Genomic DNA, 14,157 nt, shown 5'->3' on the forward strand with positions numbered 1-14,157 from the left:
AAATATACTAAACACTCTGGTCCTAGATAATTCAAGACATCCCAGTTTAAAACAAAATCAAGAGAAATATAAAGGGAAAGTTAGGCCAGGCCGGCCTGCTGAAACAGGAATGTTTTGAGGGCACGGCGGAAAGTGCGCAGATCCAGGATCTTCTGTATCTCTGGGGGGAGCTCGTTCCAGATGGTGGGTGCCCTCACAGAAAAGGCTCTCCCCCTGGGGGCCGCCAGTCGACAGTGTTTGGCTGACGGCACCCTGAGAAGCCCCTCTCTATGGGAGCGTACTGGGCGGTGAGAGGCTATTGGTGGCAGAAGGCGGTCTCGTAAGTACTCCGGTCCTAAGCCATGGAGCGCTCTAAAGGTGATAACCAAGACCTTGAAGCGCACACGGAAAACCACCGGGAGCCAGTGCAGCTCACGCAGGAGGGGAGCCACATGGGAGCACCATGCTGCTCCCATAACTACCCGCGCGGCCGCATTCTGGACCAGCTGGAGCCTCCGAGTGCTCCTCAAGGGGAGCCCCATGTAGAGAGCATTACAGTACTCCAGGCGTGAAGTGACGAGGGCATGAGTGACCGTATTTAACGAGTCCCGATTCAGAAAGGGACGCAACTGGCGAATCAGGCGAACCTGATAAAAAGACCTCCCGGCCACAGCCGTCAAGTGCTCTTCTAAAGACAGCCGTGAGTCCAAGAGGACGCCTAAATTGCGAACCCTCTCCGTGGGGGGCAATGACTTGTCCCCAATAGTCAGTGATGGCACCAACTGACTATATTGGGATGTTGGAAACCACAGCCACTCGGTCTTGGATGGGTTGAGCCTGAGTCTGTTCCTCCCCATCCAGATCCGTACAGCCTCCAGGCACCGGGACATCACTTCAAGGGCATCATTGGGGTGGTCCGGGGTGGAGATGTATAGCTGAGTATCATCAGCATACTGATGATACTTCACCCCAAAACCACGGATGATCTCACCCAGCGGCTTTACATAAATGTTGAACAGAAGGGGCGAGAGAACCGATCCCTGTGGCACCCCACATACAAGGGGCCTCGGGGTCGACCTCTGCCCCCCTGTCAACACGGACTGCGACCGATCAGAGAGAAAGGAGAACCACCGCAACACGGTGCCCCCCACCCCTAGCTCTTCCAACCGGTGCAGCATGATACCATGGTCGATGGTATCAAAAGCCGCTGAGAGGTCTAATAGGACCAGGATAGAGGAGCAACCCCTGTCCCGGGCCCTCCAGAGATCATCTACCAATGCGACCAATGCCGTTTCCGTGCTGTATCCAGGCCTGAAGCCCAACTGGAACGGATCTAGATAAGCCGATTCATCCAAGTACTGAGGAAACTGTCGTGCTACCACACTCTCAACAACCTTCTATGATTGTTAGTTCAAAAAAAAAACCACCTATGATTGGTAGTTCAGTTTCTTCGCACAGATAATTTCCAAAAGAAATCATGATGGAATAGAACAAATTGTAACAAGTATTTCAACGAGTCATGGTGACACGGTGGTTGGAATGCAGTATTGCAGGCTAACTCTGCCCACAGCCAGGAGTTTGATCCTAACCAACTGAAGGTTAACTGAGCCTTCCATCCTTCTGAGGTCAGTAAAATGAGGATCCAGATGTCAGCCTTGGAAGCCATATTAGGCCGGAAGCTCCAATGCTGCCACCTTCTCGTGTGTGGGAAAGTAGGAGGGGGGATTAAGGAGAGGGGTTGTTAGTAGACATAATAGCATTCTTCCTGTCGGTCAAGGTCAGGGCAATCCAGCATCTGGAGAAGGAGTGGTCAGGGGGCTGGATCGAGATGGAGCGAACGTTGATTGGAGCATGCAACCGACTGGGGGGAATGGGGGATGGTTTGGGGAGCTTTGACTTACTGAAGGAAAATCCGGGCTTTTCAGATTCGGGTTTTCTCAGATGTGCCAGTTTGCTTATTCTAGTAAAGAGAACTTTGGAAAATGTTTGCTTCCGCAACTTTATTTGGAGATGAGGTTTTTCTGGAATGCTGACAGCAGATGGTTGGAGACAATATGGTGACATTTGTAAACTGTTCAAAGAGCGCTATAAAGCACTGTGGAGCAGTATATAAGTCTATGTTCTAGGGCTAGTGATATTATCATGCTATGTTATTATTCTCAAGTTATTAAAGAAATGTGAAAAGCTACCCCACTATTACAATAATTCAAAGCAAATTTTTACATGTTCGGTTATGCATAATGCAACAGCATAAAACTGTTTGCTGGAGAACAGCACCACATTATAAATAAGTCCCTGCAATCCCCTACAATTTAAAATGTGATGATTATTCAGATTTCATATGGATGAGCTCCGCTCTGAAAACAAGGTGTAAATTTTAGCTCTACCTTGTAGCTCTGACAATACCCTACAACTTCATCGCTATAAATTTTGTCAAAACTCATGTAGTTTCTGTATTATAAAATAAGTAATATAGGAGAATGCACATAAAAGAAAAAATATTTTCTTGCTATAGCCAGGTAGCAGCTTATCAACAACAGAAATGTATCTTTTCAGGTTACTTCTATAAAAAACTGCTCTAGCCCAGGAAAGATTCAGCACAGTTTATGAACAGCAACAATAGTAAAGAATACATTTTTCTGGTTATCAGCTTGCAGTCTTTTCTCTTACTAATGCATGAATGCACAGTGTACAATTTTGTATTGGTTATCTGCCAGCAACACTCCACAAACAAGCTAAAATAATAGTGTCTGAAAATTCATGCAGATGGTACATACTAAAGTTCAACAAATAAACAAAGCAACATAATCCTTCCATTTAGTCTGCACAAAACAATCAAAATAAAAAACATCTAGATAAAATAGAATAACAGAATTGACAGGGACCTTGGAGGTCTCCTAGTCCAATCCTATACCAGCTGTCAATTTTCCCAGGAGTGGGTATCCCAGCAAATTCACCCAAGGTCAAGACCATGCAATGCTCAGAAAAATTAAAGCTGTTAAAAATTTTATTCTATTCTATTCTATTCTATTCTATTCTATTCTATTCTATTCTATTCTATTTCTATTTCTATTTCTATTTCTATTTCTATTTCTATTCCTATTCCTATTCCTATTCCTATTCCTATTCTATTCTATTCAGTTCTACAGAGGAATTATTGAGTCTGTCATCTGCACCTCTATAACTGTCTGGTTTGGCTTTGCAACCAAACAAGACAGACACAGACTTCAGAGGATCATTAGAACTGCAGAAAAAACAATTGCGACCAACCTGCCTTCCATTGAGGACCTGTATACTGCACGAGTCAAAAAGAGAGCTATGAAAATATCTACAGACCCCTCACATCCTGGACATAAATTGTTTCAACTTCTACCCTCAAAATGACAGTATAGGGCACTGCACACCAGAACAACTAGACACAAGGACAGTTTTTTCCTGAACGCCATCACTCTGCTAAATAATTAATTCCCACAATGTTAACTATTTACTAAGACTGTATTATTATTATTATTCTCATCCTTCCTATTACCTATCTCTTCCCACTTATGACTAAAACCATGTTGCTTGCATTTTTACAATTTATATTGTTCTTTTTGTTTCCTAGTATTATTTGATTGCTTATTAGTAAGCTATGACTATTACTAAATGTTGTATCTTATGATTCTTGGTGAACGTATTTTTTTTCTTTTTTTTCTTTTTATGTACACTGAGAGCATATGCACAAAAGACAAATTCCTTGTGTGTCCAATCACACTTGACCAATAAAGAATTCTATTCTATTCTATTCTATTCTATTCTATTCTATTCTATTCTATTCTATTCTATTCTATTCTTAAGAACTGCTAGGGACAAGATGATTTTTACTATCTCCTGATACGTAAGACGATAGAACTCAAACAGGGTGTACTTTCTTTTTCACATGATTGTACGTTTACGTAAACATGTATTTGTAAATACAGAAACAAGTCAGTGAAGTAATAGGATAAATAGGAGAGTTTGAATATCGGTTCCTGAAATGTAGCAATGTAGTTCTCACAAGAAATCATCAAATCCAAAAGTTGAATGAAAGTCCTAAGAATTGTTTTCTTCATCACTCACTGAATATACCCATGTTTCCCCAAAAATAAGACCAGGTCTTATTTTCTTTTGGATCCCAAAATAAGCACTAGGGTTTATTTTCAGGGGGTGTCTTATTTTTTTCCATGTACAGGAAACCCACTTCTTCTGGTTGCTCGTGGTGGGGCAGGAGGCTATGTGATTTGCCAGTTCCGCTGCCATGAGGCAAGGGGGATGGAGCTGCCCCACACATCCTGCACTGTCTTACCTCAGGGCCCCTGCATCCAGTCCACCCATGCCCCAACACCTGCCTTGCCTCTTGGCCACCGCACCAGCATCCCCATCCAACAGAACCCTACGTGGCCGCTGGCCCACTTCTTCTGCTTACTCACAGCTGCAACAGAACAGGAGGCCGAGCAATGCACCAGTGCCAGTGCTGCGGCCACAAGGTGAGGTGGGTGGAGTTGCCTCATGCGTCCTGCACTGGCTTACCTCGGCCCCCGCAGCCAGGCCATTCATGCACTGACACCTACCTTGCCACACTGCTTGGCTTCCTGCTCCATTGCAGCTGTGAGCAAGCAGAAGTGGGCCGGCAGCCACGTGGGCTCCTGCTGCATATTGCTGTTGTTGCTGCCACCGCAAGGCAGGTATCAGGTAGCAGGGCATGTTTGGTCTGGCTGTGTGGGTCCTGAGGTAAGCTGGTGTTGGGCGCATGGGGCAGCTACACCATTATCCCACTTTGCTCATGGCCACAGCACCACAAGCAACCAGATGGAATGGGCGGCTGGGTGGCTGCGCAGGTTCTTAAGTAGGGCTTATTTTGGGAGTAGAGCTTTTATTAGGCGCATACATAAAAAACATGCTAGAGCTTATTTTCGGGATAAGTCTTATTTTTAGGGAAACAGGTTAAAAGTTTGTATTGGAACTCTTCAAAAAGGGAAAAATAAAAATTAAACAGTATTTAAAAAGAATTGCTTGGGGATTGCTTGGCTTTAGTAACCTGTTTTCTATTTTGACAATTGAATGGCATTAAATTATTTTTAATAAAATAATTTTTGGTACATTTACCTTTAGAATCCTTCCTTCAAAACACTTAATTTCATTCCGACAAATCTCTGACACAAAGTACTGATATAATGTGAACAATGGCAAAATCTAAAAAAAAAAAAAAAGGACAACTCTAAATAATTATTTACATCTACATATAACTTTCTTCAACTTTTGTGGCACAGTTCAAAACAATATGCAATCCAAAACATGAATAGTGGACCTGTGCAGATTGTTTAGCAAGGCATTTTGCTAATGTGGAAAGCTCATCAGAATTTTCAAAGATGTAAAGAAGAGACCTCAATTGAAATAATATTTAAGGCAATAATCCCAGTATAGCGACTTGGTGGTAAGAAGAAATGCTTTGTTTGCAGTAGACCTCAAGTTTAATCTGTTGTAAATCAAAGCTGGAAAAAAACCTGTGCCAAAAATTTAGAATGACACTTTGGCATAAGGCAGCTTTCTATGTTACTGAACATAGCTCTAATAACTTCTACATTAATATATTTAGAATTGTGAATATAAACTTTAATTCTATTTTAGAGAGCTAATTTAGTACATTTTAAATTAAGCAATAGAAAGCAATATTTCCATGAAGTATCTTCACATTTCCTCCTCCTCCCCTTCTTTTTAATTTCCCAGTGTAGCCTACAATTCTGATATTTTGTCCCAAAACTTAACAAGCCCAAACTGCTTAGCCTCCCAACCCAGATAGATCAATTTGCTGAGATTATATACAAATTATATACAAATATATACAAATAGAGCAAGTTCAAGTTCAGTTCAAGAACATATTAGACAAAATATATCCTTATATGACAAATTTTCTGAATTTTATAATTTATGTGTATACATGCAACCTTATTTGTAAATTTATTTAGCAAGTGTGTTCGTCCTAAGCAAGCAACCATAGTATCAATTATATAACTAAAAAGATGCATAACTGTACATATTGATTGTTTGGTCCCATGTAGTTAAGAGTGAAAAAACATGTTAATCAATATTATAAATTATAATTCTAACAAGTGTAAATAATTACTATATCCTTTATAATACTTACTATTAGATTTTGCCTTCTACAATGCAATTCATGCAGAACAAAACTGAGATTTGCAATAACTGTTGCAATATCAGCTCTATAGTAATCCACAAATAAATCAATGCCAGGAATTAATATGTCTGTTTCGTATTGTGCAAAGTCACAATCAGCTTTAGGATGTGGTAGTGAGGCTCTAAACAAAGACTGAAATACAAAATAATAACAACATTCAAGCTCTATAAAGGTATAAACACATTTAATTAATTTTTAATGTTTCAAACTCCTAAGATGAAACAAAATATAATACTCGGCCTATAATAAGTAGAACCAAGGCACTTTGCAAGATTGCTTTACTTTCCAATTATAAACTGTTTTTATTAACTAAATATGAAATGAAAGAGATTTCTAAACAATAATCAGTTAAAATAACTATTTAGTTTCAAACACATATTAGATTTCTACTAGAGTGCTTCAAAGCATCTGAAAGAAGTGTTTTTTGCAAAATGCGTTTGTCTGAGCAAAGTTCCCCTCCTCAAAAATTGCATTCCTCAAGGAGCTCATGCTCATGCAGCTACTACAAAGACTATACCTTGCTTTCTGCACATGCAAGCACTGGTAGCACTTCCTGCAATTTTTAGAAAAGAAAATTGCTGTGCATCCGCACATATTCAAACAGGGTGAGCATTAAGCTGCTGCACGAATCTTCCAATTACTTCAGTGCTTCCAAAGGAGATGCTTTGCTCTCATTACTGTAAAACATGTTTTTCAAATACTTTGCACCATTCTACTGCTGATACATTTCCACTTCAGTGACTAGAGAAAATAAATTGATTAGCTACATTTGTTCTGATACTAGGCAGTAGGAAAGACACTATCAAAAAAGTGGAAGAGGCAGGAATAGTGGAAGAAAGTAAGCAGAGAATGCTGGTATTACTAATTTTAAAGTAAACCAGAACTGAACTGAACAAACTGATAACTTTATTATCAGAACAAAGATAAGCCTAATTATTGCCAAATAAGCCATGGTGAGCATTTTGTTTGTTTTTAAAATTTTAACCATAGAAGTAGCTGGAACAGAAATGTCAATTTAAGAATATAGGGAGAGAAGGGAGGGAGAAAGAAATAAATCTCTTGACTGGCTATTCCAAAAGATCCTAAAACTCTAAAGCTCAGAGCCATCTGATTAACTTCATTTATCAAGGCTCACACACGAGCACAAGTGCCCTCTGCTCAAGCACCCTTTGCTCACGCACAAAGCTCCATTTGCGCAAGCAGAGGGCAAGCACACCTGACACTCATACCAATGGAGCTGTGCATGTGCATTAGTACATGCCACTCATACCATCATCACCATTACCACACCTCGCCGGGCCTGACCGCCAAGGTGGAAGGATTGGGGACTGCTGCAATAGACTATTTGCTGATCCATGGATTGAATCCTGTAATGGACTGAAAAGTATATACTGCACTATAATGTAAAACACTGAGCAAGTGTTTTGCATTATTTGTTTTGAAAATACTAATGTTGGTGGGATTATAAAGTATTCTACATTTCTTTCTTCTCTAATAGGTACTTCTGGCTGATTCCTTCAACTAGCTTATCTCCTGACTTGCATGTATAAATGAAAGCATATTGCTTAAGAAGTATTTGCATAAGAATTATGACAACCATTTTATCTGTAATATAGCCCCATAATGATTACCAATTAATGTTATTTGATATCACAGTACTCTCCAGCTTTTCCATAATATGTAAAGTAAGTGAGTGAGTGAGTGAGTGAGTGAGTGAGTGAATAAATAAATAAATAAATAAATAAACAAACAAACAAACAAACAAACAAACAAATTTATATGGGATTATAATAAACAACACCAAGCATCTATCCATATTCATGCACGTTCATCATATCACAGCATAATTTTCTATTTTCAATAACAAAAGTTTATCTACAGATTACTATATAATGTTTAATTTTTAATACATATATTAATTACCTTGAAGAGGATAGCAGATAAAATGCAGGTTTTGGTTCTTAATTTAATGTTATACTGTAATGAATGCCTAAATGCAAAAATCAAGCAATATAGTTAAACAGTATAGTTTGTGACTGATTTATAATACCAAATATTTGAGCTTTCAAATAAATTTTTGTCACAGATTTTATCAGACATTGATGTATAAAATTGATCAGTATGTTGGTTTCATAGACAGTGCATTCAGAAAGTATTCAGACCCCTTCATTTTTTGTCAATTTTGTTATGCTGCAGCCTGATTCTACAGTTATTGAAATTCATTTTTGCTCATTAATATACACACAATACCTCATAATGACAAAGTGAAAACAGAATTTTAGAAATGTCTGTAAAGATTTAAAAAACTGTATTCAGTATTTAAAAAACTGAAATATCACTTTGGCATAAGTATTCAGAACCTTTGCAACAACATTTGAAATTTAGTTCTGGTGCCCCCCATTTCTCTTGATCACTGCTGACTTGTTTCTACACCTTGATTGCAGTTGATCTGTGGTACATTAAATTGATTGGACATGATTTGCAAAGGCACACACCTCTCTACAGAAGGTCTTACAGCTGACAATGCCTACTATAGCAGAGCAAAAGCCATGAGGTCAAAGGAACTGCCTGCAGAGCTCAGAGACAGGATTATTGCAAGGCACAGATTCTGGGGAAGGCTACAAATAAATTTCTGCTGCACTGAAGGTTCCTAAGAGCACAGTGACCGCCATAATTCTCAAATAGAAGAGGTTTGACACAACCAGGACTCTTCAAGAGCTGGTCGCCCGGTCAAACTGAGTAATTGGGGGAGAATATCCTTAGTAAGAGAGAAGACCCGGGGGTCATTCTGACTGAGTTCAAGAGATCCTATGTGGAGATGGACAGAGTTCCAGAAGGACAACCATCACTGCAGCCCTCCATCAATCTGGGCTTTATGGCAGAGTGGCTAGACCGAAGCCTCTCCTCAGTCAAAACACCTGAAAGCCTGCTTGGAGTTTGCAAAAAAGCACCTGGAGAACTCTAAGATTGTGAGGAACAAGATCTGAAACCAAGATTGAACTGTTTGGCCTCAATTCTAAACATTATGTCTGGAGAAAACCAGGCACTGTTCATCACCTGCCCAATATCATCCCAACTGTGAAGCATGGTGATGGGAGCATCATGCTGTGCGGGTGTTTTTCAGCAGCAGGGACTGGGAGACTGGTCAGGGTTGAGGGAAAGCTGAATGGACCAAAATACAGGGATATCGTCAATGAAAACCTGCACTCAGGATCCCAGACTGGGCTGAAGATTCACTTTCCAACATGACAACGATCCTAAGCACATAGCCAAGACAACACAAGGGTGGCTTACGGACAACTCTGTGAATGTCCCAGAGTGGCCCAGACAGAGCCTTGACTTGATCACTATTGAAATCTCTGGAGGGACCTGAAAATGACTGTCCACTGATGATCACAACATGACTGAGCTTGAGAGGATTTGCAAGGAAGAATGGCAGAAAATCCCCCAATCCAGGTGTGCAAAGTTTGTCACATCATACCCAAAAAGACTCAAGGCTGTAATTGCTGCCAAAGGTGCTTTAACAAAATACTGAGTGAAAGATCTGAATACTTATGCCAATGTGATATTTCAGTTTTTTTCTTTTTAACAAATTTACAGATATTTTTAAAATTCTGTTTTCACTTTGTCATTGTGGAGAACTGAGTGTAGATTAATGAGCAAAAAATGAATTTCAACAACTATAGAATCAGGCTGCAGCATAACAAAATTGACAAAAGTGAAGGGAGTCTGAATGTAATTTTAAGATATCTGAATACAATGTACAGAATTGAGGAGATGCTAAGGGATTGCAACTTAAGTCCAATCACATGTAACAGCTGCAAATTGGAGAAAAATAGAGATGAGCATCGCGCTTATAGCAGCAATGATTACCGAAGTAAATTCTGCAGGGATTCCTTTACCTTCTTTATAATTTTGAATGGTCAGCATGTAAGTGAGAACTATATGTTTATCACATTTATTTATTTATTTTATGGTTCTGAGGACTTCAGCTGTATCTGCAGTCAACTTACCATTTATATTTCAACATTTATTATTTGTATTTCAAAATTTACTATATTTCTTTGTAATGGAAATCGAAGATGTAAATTTAACATGTAAAAATTTTATGTTATTCTGCCTACCAGGAACTTTTATAAAATCATGTGATGATGCAAAGATGCAATAGGAATGTAACATGAAGTAGAACTGTAAGATAATTTATTTTTAGATGGAACAGAGAAAGCCCTGTATTCATAATAAATGTAATATGTATGAATCATTGGTCTGAATTACTGTGAAATTAAATCATTAAGTAAAAAAAAAATTGTAGATTAGCAAATAGGAAAAAAAAATACTCACTGAGCTATTTTAGCTGCTAAGGTTGCTCCTTGCAGGCAACCCCAAATTCCAACCCGAGAAATAAATTTCTCAGAGTAAACTTGAGATGTTTTTGACAAGTTACCAGTAGTTTTCTCTGATGAGTCATCCAATTCTTGCCACTGATGAAGTGCATCATCCATTTTGAGAGCTTCATCAAGGCCCTGGCACCAGCATTTGAAAGCAATTCTGAGATACATTAGAATTTACATTACTGATATTCAAATGGAAGGTAAAAAGATAAATGCAATGGAATTAGAAAGTGATAGAAAGCAAATAAAGTACACATAGTCCTCAATTTATGACCAAAATTGTGGCCTGGAATGTCAGTGATGAGTGAAGTTGTTGTTAAATGTGATGCCCACATGACTGCTTCACTCAAGGACTGTGATCCCGGCTCTCCAGTAGCGTTTGTTAACCATGAGTATCATTAAATGAAGAGAAAGAGCTACCTACTGAAGAAAGGAAGCAAGCTCCTTTCTGTGTGTGAAAGGGAACTCCTGTGAACAGTTGGAGAAACAAGGCTTGGATCTTCAAGATCCCTGCTTCATTTCTCCAATCCAGTGCAGGAGTTCCCTTCTGCAAATGAAGGTGAGATGAACTCCTGTTCTCAGATGCAGAAAATAAGTGGGGATCCCAAAGATCCAAACTTCATTTCTGTACCTCAGTGAAGTATGTCAGTCCCCACCCCCGTGAATGGAGAGTCTAGGACAGTGATGGCTAACCTTTTTTCCATCACGTGCCAAAAGCAGGAAGAGCACGGGGGTGTTGTGCGTGCACATGCCCACCCCCATAATTCAATGCCCCATGCCCCGCCACCCGCGCATTTGTGTGCGACCTCCCCGCACTCCCCCCGCTTTTGGCATGCGATGGCAAAAAGGTTACCGGTGGGCCTGGTAGGCCTGTTTTTCGCCCTCTCCAGGCTCCAGAGGCTTTCTTGGAGCCTAGGGAGGGTGAAAAAGGCCTTCCCCACCTACCCACCCCTGAGGCCCTCCGGTAGGTCCTTAAGGCCCAAAAATCAGCTGGCTGGCGTGCTGAACTAGGGTAACGCTCGCTTGCCCACAGATATGGCTCCACATGCCACCTGTGGCACACGTGCCATTGGTTCGCCATTACGAGCCTAGGATAACTTGCCGCCACCAAGTCACCATGGCCAAGCTCACTGCTGCCAACTCAACTCTCCCAACTCACTGCCATGAAATTGTCGCACAACTCCACACAGCCAATCACCGTGGGGACAACTCACTGCAGGCAACTAGAGAAATGGGCAGGCAGGTGAGTGGACAGAGCGCAAAGCCTTGTTGATGCACAGAGCTACTGCTGATGCCACCACTGTGCTGAGTGCGAAGCTACCACTGTTGATGTTGCCACCATGCCAGGCATGGAGCCGTTGATGATGATGCCACCGTGCTGGGCACGGAGCCATTGCTGCTGCTGCTGCTGTCACATTGGGTACATAACTGCTGTTGCTGCTGCCATGCCAGGTGTGGAGCACAGCGCAGAATGCTTCATGAGGTAAAGAAGAATCCTAGAGTGTCAGCTAAAGTCCTACAGAAATCTCTGGCATATGCTAACATTTTAACATTAGGAAAATATTAAACAAGAATGGAGTACATGGGAGGACGGAGGAAGCCATTGCTGTCCAAAAAAATATTGCAGCACGTTTGAAGTTTGCAAAAGAGCACCTGGATGTTCCACAGCACTACTGGCAAAATATACTGTAGACAGATGAAACCAAAATTGAGTTGTTTGGGAAGAACACACAACACTATGTGTGGAGAAAAAAAGGCACAACACACCAACATCAAAACCTCATCCCCACTGTAAAACATGGCGGAGGGAGCATCATGGTTTGGGGCTGCTTTGCTGCCTCAGGGCCTGGATGGATTGTTGTCATTGATGGGAAAATGAATTCCAGAGTTTATCAAGATATTTTGCAGGAAAACGTATGACCATCTGTCCGCCAACTGAAGCTCCGCAGAGGATGGGTGATGCAACAGGACAATGACCCAAAGCATACAAGTAATTCAACAAAAAAATGGCTTCAACAGCACTGAATACGCCTTCTGGAGAGGCCCAGTCAGAGTCCTGACCTCAATCCGATTGAAATGCTGTGGCATGACCTTAAGAGAGTGATTCACACCAGACATCCCAAGAATATTGCTACACTGAAACAGTTTTGTGAAGAGGAGTGGTCCAAAATTACTCCAGATCTTTGTGCAGGTCTGATCTGCAACTACAGGAAATGTTTGGTTGAGGTTATTGCTGCCAAAGGAAGGTCAACCAGTTATTAAGTCCAAAGGTTCACATACTTTTTCCTCCCTGCACTATGAATGTTTACATGTTATGTTCAATTAAACCATGGCAACATCTAATGTTTGTGTAGTATTATTTTAAGCAGACTGTGTTTTTCTATTGTTGTGACTTAGATGAAGTTCAGAGCACATTTTATGACCAATTCATGCAAAACTCCACGTAATCCCAAGGAGTTCACATACTTTTTCTTGCAACTGTATATAATACAAATCAGTGAGACATGTGCAGAACTGTGCATTGGAGAAACAAAATAATCACTTCACAAATGGATGAGAAGCAAAAAACTTTAAAAAAAAACTTTAAAAAACTAAGAAAGTCAAGTCATCTTTTGAAAAGCACCTTTGGGACAACCATGACCTGGATGATTGAAAATGTCCATAGACATCTGCAAGAAAACAATGAAGATCACAGAGCACCAAGGACCCCAGATTTCAATCCTGAGCTACAAATATTCTTTACTATTGGTATAATCCAACTAGTTAACTAGTTAGGATAGAAGGCACAAACAAAAATTGGATAAAGAGAGTAGAAAATTAGTAGTAATGTTTTTTTATTTTATTTTTTTAATTCCATTCCTTCCAAGGAATGAACAAAACAGAATGGAAGAAAAGGCAAAGAGGAATTTAGAAGAATGAAACCTGTTGTTATAATTCTAATGAAAATTGTGACTTTGTGTGCCCCATTGTTTTCTCTACAATGGTTATACATTTTATTAATTTTACAAGGTGTAGATTGATATAGAAAATGTAAGAATGCTAATACCTTTTGCTTCCTGTGAAAAAATGCAGATTTCCAAGTTCATGAAAAGCCTGGACCATGAGACCATGCTGATTATTTGTTTGAAGAGTTTCTGTTTTTCATCAATTTGAAGGGGAAATGTTTAAATATTTAATTGTAAATATATTTAGAGAAAGAAACTTAATATGACTGGTTTAAAATAAGTTGCTGTGTTTTGCTATACTAGTTAGTCTACCATTTGAGTATACTATCCAATTAGAAAACTCATGGTAGTACAAAACACATTTTTAAAATACACTTTTAACACTCCACCCACAATTAAAACAGTAATAAACTAACATTTGTTGCAATCACCCTATGGGGTCAAAGGCCTACTGAAATAAAGACAGTTAGGGCTCATCATACTTCCAGGACAGTGTATTTGACTCTGGGAACTATTACAAATCTGTGTTAGAATTTTGATTTTTTTTTCTTTTTTTTTATTTCTTGCCATTTCTGTAATACCAAGTTACAAAATATTTTAAAGCCAATTATTTTTGCATTCAAAATGC

The 14,157-nt window shown here is 39.8% G+C and overlaps 1 protein-coding gene across 5 annotated transcripts in view; it reads right to left on the reverse strand.

Annotated features, from left to right (window-relative positions):
• CFAP54 (cilia and flagella associated protein 54) overlaps nucleotides 1–14,157 on the reverse strand; it is a 140,205-nt gene that overhangs the window by 48,370 nt on the left and 77,678 nt on the right. For all 5 annotated transcript variants that reach the window (XR_015728925.1, XM_087873968.1, XM_087873970.1 and 2 more), the window contains 5 exons: nucleotides 13,631–13,718; nucleotides 10,535–10,741; nucleotides 8,117–8,183; nucleotides 6,143–6,325; nucleotides 5,104–5,190 (listed from right to left, as the gene is read on the reverse strand). Coding sequence is in view for 4 of the 5 variants with exons in the window: in XM_087873968.1 (XP_087730094.1) it covers nucleotides 5,104–5,190; nucleotides 6,143–6,325; nucleotides 8,117–8,183; nucleotides 10,535–10,741; nucleotides 13,631–13,718 (632 nt within the window). In the remaining variant the exon portion in view is untranslated. The remainder of the gene's footprint in view (nucleotides 1–5,103; nucleotides 5,191–6,142; nucleotides 6,326–8,116; nucleotides 8,184–10,534; nucleotides 10,742–13,630; nucleotides 13,719–14,157) is intronic.

The sequence above is a fragment of the Pantherophis guttatus genome, chromosome 7 (genome assembly GCF_059756535.1).
Source record: "Pantherophis guttatus breed Tessera chromosome 7, ASM5975653v1, whole genome shotgun sequence".
NCBI lineage: Eukaryota > Metazoa > Chordata > Lepidosauria > Squamata > Colubridae > Pantherophis > Pantherophis guttatus.